The 6,854-nt window shown below is 48.8% G+C and overlaps 1 protein-coding gene across 1 annotated transcript; it reads right to left on the reverse strand.

The window, feature by feature from the left end:
• Positions 1–1,075: 1,075 nt before the first annotated feature.
• LOC133231486 (keratin, type I cuticular Ha8-like) lies at positions 1,076–6,589 on the reverse strand. The gene is made up of 6 exons (XM_061389879.1): positions 6,161–6,589; positions 3,879–3,961; positions 2,748–2,904; positions 2,273–2,434; positions 2,059–2,184; positions 1,076–1,367 (listed from the first exon to the last, which is right to left on the reverse strand). Exons 1-6 carry the CDS (start codon positions 6,587–6,589, stop codon positions 1,134–1,136), a joined length of 1,191 nt encoding a protein of 396 aa, XP_061245863.1. The 3' UTR covers positions 1,076–1,133.
• Positions 6,590–6,854: the final 265 nt, after the last annotated feature.

Below are 6,854 nucleotides of genomic sequence, written 5' to 3' on the forward strand. Positions count from 1 at the left end.
AATAGGCACTTTAGAACTGGAAGAGCAGGGGATTTCTCTTGTGGTTCAGTAGCTGAGACTCCATGCTCCCAGTGCAGGGGGCCTGGGTTGAAGCCCCGGTCGGGGAACTGGATCCCACATGCCTCAACTAAGAGTCCTCATGCCACAACGACAGATCCCACATGCCACAGTTTGAGATCCTGCATGCCACAACAAAGACTGAAAATCCTATGTGCTGCAGCTAAGACCTGGTGCAGCCAAATAAATTTAAAAAGAATTGGAAGAGCAAAGCGGAGCTTAGGCCATACAGGTCCCTCTAAGCCTAGAAAGGGGAGGGACTGTTCTGAGTTCTCAGTGAGGCTACAGCCAGAGCTCAGAGCGCCTTGTGCAAAGCCAGTGTTCTCTCCCACGAGGAAAGGAACACAGCAGAGATAAAGGCAGAAAGCAGGTGGAGCAGGAACAGGCCAAGGCCAGCCACCCTCTCAATTTCAACACAGCCACTGGGGGCTTCCCAGGTGGCTCAGTGGTAAAGAATCCACCTGCAGGCACAGGAGGCCCAGAAGATTCGGGTTTGATTCCTGGGTCAGGAAGATCCCCTGGAGAAGGAAATGGCTACCCACTCCAGGATTCTTGCCTAGAGAACCCCAGAACCCAGAACCCCAGGAGCCTGGTGGGCTACAGTCCATGGGGTCAAAGAAAGTCGGACACAACTGAATGATGAAACAACAGCAAAGCATTTATAAACACAGCCCCAACCCTGTTCCTGACTGCTCGGAGGGGTACACCATCTGTCCACATATGTCACAGTCCTACTGAGAGACTAAAAACGAGAGAATAGGTACCAGTGCTCCACGCAATATTTTTAAATGCTGAAAGTGACGCTCCTGGGATATTCCAGAAGGAATTTAGCAAAACCTAAATGTACTGAAGCCTGAGTATGTTAGCCCCGGTGGGAGTGACTAGCACCTGGAAACATAACATGGATGGCATGAGTTTCAGAATTCTTACACACCTTCCTCCATGTCCAAGCAGCACCAGGCTTCCTGGGGAGCAAGTCTGTCCTCAGAGGTAGAATCTGCAATGCCACTCCCTCCTTTTAGTTCATTCCCACTAAGAGGTCTCTGCTTTTACACATGATATTGATATAAACAACATCAGGCTACGTACTTGCAGTCCTCGTTTTCCAGAAGGTTCCGATATGTGGCAATCTCACACTCCAGCCGGGCCTTGACTTCCAGCAGCACCTGGTACTCCTGGTTCTGCCGCTCCAGGTCAGCCCGGATCTCAGACAGCTGCTCCTCTATGTTGCTGATGAGGCTCTGCATCTGGGCCAGCTCAGTGCCGAAGCGGGCCTCTGATTCACACAGTGAGTTCTGCAGACAGTCCTTCTGTGATACCAAAGAAAGAGGGGAAGAGGTTAAAAGTCACGGACCCTGTCCTCAACCCCTTCAGACCATGACACCCCAAGCCGTCATTAGGCTCAGAGAGCAAGTCCTCAGCAGCAACAACTAACAACACGCTGTGGCTCTTCATCATAGACCCTAGAAGATGTTTGCAGAACCTCCATCACTGCAAGAATGTTCATTTCCTCAGCATCCACACACACTAGAGAGTTCTTGCAAAGGCAAAGAAAGTGGAAGTGAAAGTCACTCAGTTGTGTCCAACTCTTTGCGACCCCCATGGACTATACAGTCCATGGAGTTCTCCAGGCCAGAATACTGGAGTGGGTAGCCTTTCCCTTCTCCAGGGGATCTTCCCAACCCAGGGATCAAACCCAGGTCTCCCACATTGCGGGCAGATTCTTTACCAGCTGAGCCACAAGGGAAGCCCAAGAATACTGGAATGGGTAGCCAATTCTCTTCTCCAGTGGATCTTCCCGACCCAGGAATCAAACTGGGGTCTCCTGCATTGCAGGTGGATTCTTTACCAACTGAGCCATCAGGGAAGCCCAAAGGCAAAGAAGTCAAGGTTAAAGCTGGGTCCTTGGACGATATCTGAGTGAAGCATGTACTGAACCTGGGGACTGCCCATGAGAAGCGGGAGCCCACCTGAGTCTTCCACGCTCCCAGAGGAACTCACCAGCGTGTGCTGAGCCTGCAGCTCCACCTCCAGGGTGTTCACTGTGCGTCGAAGCTCCAGGATCTCCAACTGGCAGCATTGCAGCTCCTCTGAGAAGGACATGGCCTGCAGGCTGATGCCTTCAGACTGTAGCACAAACACACAGAGAAGTTATCGATCACCTCCCTGGCCAGATGCAGCCGGATCCCTCCCTGCTCCGCAGCACCTCCCTCACCTGAGTTTGGAACCACTGCTCCACGTCACGGAGGTTGGTCTCCACCATGGCCTCGTACTGGCCCCGCATCTCTTCCAGCACCCTGCCCAGGTCCACAGTGGGCTCCACGTCCAGCTCAATCTTGAGCTTATCTCCCAGCTGACACTTCAGAGTGTGGACTTCCTATGGACACAGGAGGACATCCCATTGGTGGGGCTCCTGCTGCCCTCCACTCAGAGCCTCACCTCCTACTTCCCATTCGCTCCAGTGATTTCCCTGCACTCCTCTGAGGACGAGGCACTGTCTGCATCAGTGTGGTAGTTTCTGAAGCCATTCAGTGGGCAGGCTCCCCGTGAAAGCCAGAACTCCCCTTTGAGGCTTAACCACAGAGCACAAGTATCTACCCCGAGCAAGAGGAAGAGCCTCATTGCTTCCTCTGAAGAAGCCTGAATTCACTCCAGGACATCTCCATGTGCCACCCAAAGGGCCCCAGCACCTGCTCATGGTTCTTCTTGAGGCAGAGCAGCTCCTCCTTCCGGGACTCCAGCTGGGCCTCCAAGTCAGCCTTGGCAAGTGTGAGGTCATCCAGCGCCCTGCGCATCCCGCAGACATCAGCTTCCACCAGCTGGCAGAGGGAGTGCTCCGTCTGGAACCTTCACCAGGGAAGACGCAGGGATTGGGGTTAAAGAGAAGAGGGCCCATGGGACACAACCCACAGGGTGACTCGCTGGCCTTCTCTCTGCTGTCCAGTCGTGAGTTGGCATTGCCTGGGTCGTGTGCTCACAGAAACTGCAGGGTGATTCTCACTCATTCAACACTAAGCACCTAGGACAACCAGGCAGAGCGGCCGGTCCTGAGGATACCAGCATGGCCCGTGGACACTGCTGCCCTGGAGGGAAGATGGCCAAAGGGGAAGCGGCAGAGTAGACCCTCATCTTCCATGCCCCCCGACTGAGATGGACCTTGGACTCTGTCCCAGATTAGGAGCCAAACCGCCAGGATGGGAAGAAGCTTCTTTCACCCCGGGGGAATGAGGCGTCCACAGTGCCCAGAAGAAAGACAATAGACTGTAACGTCCTTCCTGCTGCCCCGCTGGACCCTCTCAGGGAATGTAAACCCTCTGACCTCCACATGGCTCCAGGCTCCCGATTTCTATCATGAATTACTAGAGCTCACAAATTGGTGGAGCTGCATTGCAGAGATACATCTTTTACCAAGGCAGCAGAATTTCCTACAAAATGACCTCGGATAGGAAATGAGGGGGCGAGTTCTGGTTCTACTGCTCAACAGCCGTGTGACTTCCAGTTGGCAAGTCCCCTCAGGGCTCTGGGCCCCATGTCTTCAGAAAGCAGACACCAGCACTGCCCTGCCCGCCTCACCGGGGTCTTCTTACACAGAATCAAGTGGAGGAAGCATTTCAAATCACACTGTAAACTATAATGGCTAAACAACTGCAGAAGGCCAGGGGTGTTTTCTCAAGACCTTGAACTTAATGCCCTCTGTTTATGTCAGCTGTAACTGTTGGTTTGGGCCCTTGGTTGATTGCATCTCTGATGCCAGGTGCATCACCAGAGAGGCATCAAGGTAGGCATCTGGATCCTCCCCCAAGCGTGCTACCCCAACTCACTTGGTCCTGAAGTCATCTGCAGCTAGTTTGGCATTGTCTATTTGCACCACCAGCTTGTTGTTCTCAGATTTGACGCACAGGATCTGAGGAAAGAAAGCACACTCAGGGATTCATTTATTCCCAGAGTCACCTATGGCCTCAGTCAAAAGAAGAGCCATTGGCTGGGTTCAATCTACAACATCACCTTGACAACACAAACTCCCAAACGTGTGAGCAATGCTGCTGTGGCATGGAAGGGGCACACGCAAGAGGGTGCATGGCAAAGGGGAACGTGTAGAGCCAAAGGAAGCAAGAGGCAGGAGATAGTAGCAGACTGAACACATAGCTAAGACTTATTATTTTGCCAGATCTGAGGCTTAATCTGATATAAACAAGAAGAGCCAGAATCTAGGCCACAGAACAATGGGCTGGTTATGAAAGTTTCAGGTAAGATGGGATCCATTCTTTTTTAACTTTTTTTTCCTTGAAGTATAGTTGATTTACAATGTTGTGCCAGTCTCTGCTATACAGCAAAGTGACTTAGTTATACATATATATACATTCTTCTTTATATTCTTTTCCATTATGGTTTATCACAGGATATTGAATATAGTTCCCTGTGCTATATATTAGAACCTTGTTGTTTATCCATTCTCGATGTAATGGTTTGTCATTACCAGCCCCAAACTTTTAGTCCATCCCTCTCCCTTCCCGCCATTCCCTTGACAACCACTACTCTGCTCTCTATGTCTGTGAGCCTATTTCTGTTTTGTAGATAGGTTCATTTTGCCATATTTTAGATTCCACATATAAGTGATATGATATGGAATTTGTCTTTTTCTGACTTACTTCACTTAGTGTGATAATCTCTAGTTGCAACCATGTTGCTGGGAATGACATTATTTCATTCCTTTTATGGCTAAGTAATATTCCATTTTGTATATGTACCACATCTTCTTTATCCATTCATCTGATGATAGCCATTTATATTGTTTCCCTGATTTGGATATTATAAATAGTGCCGCTATGAACACTGGGGGTGCATGTATCTTTCTGATCCTGAATTATATTTTTGTCTGGGTATATTTCCAGGAATGGAATTACTGGATCATATGATAATTCCATGATCATAATTCTATTCTGTTAGAATTCGTTTTCTGGGAACCTCCATACTGTTTTCCATAGTGGCTATACCAACTTACACTTAAGGTAGGATCCAGTCTTAATAAGTTGTCTCTACCACTGGTTGGTCAACCTCCTCAAAGTTCTTCTCTGAATCTAGCCATAGCTCCATGGCCCTTATTCTGACATTCTCTGTCTTTCTGTTTCCAAAACTAAGTAAGATCTACAGAAGCATTCTATTTATAATTGAAGGGGAGAGCAGATATACATAACAGATCAATGCTACTGAATACACTGGCTCTTAAAGGACATAGAACATATATCCCTGACCCCTTTAACGGCACCAGAACTTAACTTGCACTGTTTTTGCAACTACAATTGAAGAATTGTAAGTTATCATAAACTCAGAATCCCAGAGAATCAAATGCTGGATCTTATCCTTTACATATTCACATTCACCTTCACTCAAGAGACTCTCTTCCCCCCAAGTCTGGGGTTAGCAGGTGCAAACTATTATACAAAGACTGGATAAACTGTACAGCTCAGGGAACTATACTCAATATCCTGGGATAAACCATAATTGAAAAGAATATTTAAAATAATATAGGGACTACCCTGGTGGTCCTGTGGTTAAGATTTCTGCAAGAGGTGCAGATTTAATCCCTGGTGGGGAAGCTAAGATCCCACATGCCTTGCAGTCAAAAAACCAAAACATTAACAACAGAAACAGTACTGTAACATTTCAATACTTTTAAAAAATGATCCACATCAAAAAAAATTTTTTAAGAATATTAAAAAGTATATATACATATGTATAACTGAATCACTTTACTGTACAGGAGAAATTAACAGAGCATTGTAAGTCAACTACACTTCAATTAAAAAAAAAAAAAATCAGCTACAGCTAATTCCATCATCAGTCCAGGCCCTGAACATTTAGTGCAAAGGTCAGTCATGTAAAAGAGCCAGACAGTTAATCTTTCAGGCTTTGCAGACCATGAATCTCGATCACGACTACTGGACTCTGCCATTGGAGCATAAAAGCAGCCAGAGACAGTACCTCAGTGAATGAGCATGGCTGTGTACCAATAGAACTTTATTTACAAAGTCAGGCAAGAGGTTGACTTTGGCCTAAGAACTGTTGGTTGCCCACCTCTGATGGGAAGCATCACAAACCTCACCTTCTGCTGCAGCTCCTCGATGATGCGGAAGTGGCTCTGATAGTCCAGACACACGGTGGACTCAGGGCATTTGCTCAGCTCTCGGATCTGGCTCTCCAGCTCCGCGTTGTCTCGCTCCAGCTGGCGCACCCTCTCCAGGTGGCTGGCCAGCCGGTCATTCAAGAACTGCATGGTCTCCTTCTCATGGCTGTTGAAGAAGCCTTCGCCGAAGGTCCCGCAGATTCTGATGTTGCCTGGAATGTCGCAGGTGCCCGGCAGAAGGCAGGCAGCGTTGCAGCTGTGGGGCAGACAGAGGCTGGGTCGGCCGAGGGGGGTTGTGCCCACTCGGACTCGGTTGTCGTGTGCCAGGGTGGCCAAGAGGCCCAGGGGGGCAGCCCCGGCCTGTGAGAGCGGCCCACTGAGGAGAGAACTGCAGCTGATGAAAGTCATGGCCAAGACTCTTGCTTTGTCCACGGTTGGATTTGCTCGAGTTTGAAACCTCCCTCTTTCCTAGACCTATCGTGGGCGCTGGTACAAGAAAACTGGCGTTTTCCTCATGAATATGTATATGGATTCTTAAACAACCGCGCTATTACTCAGTTGAGTTTGTCCCCTGTAAAGAGTTAATGAGCTCATGAAAGAGACCATGACCCACACAGCCTCCCCTGACCGCAGGGTCCTAGAAAACAGGGAAAATGAGGTCGTCTTTGAGCTG

Source organism: Bos javanicus, chromosome 19, assembly GCF_032452875.1.
Source record: "Bos javanicus breed banteng chromosome 19, ARS-OSU_banteng_1.0, whole genome shotgun sequence".
Lineage (NCBI taxonomy): Eukaryota > Metazoa > Chordata > Mammalia > Artiodactyla > Bovidae > Bos > Bos javanicus.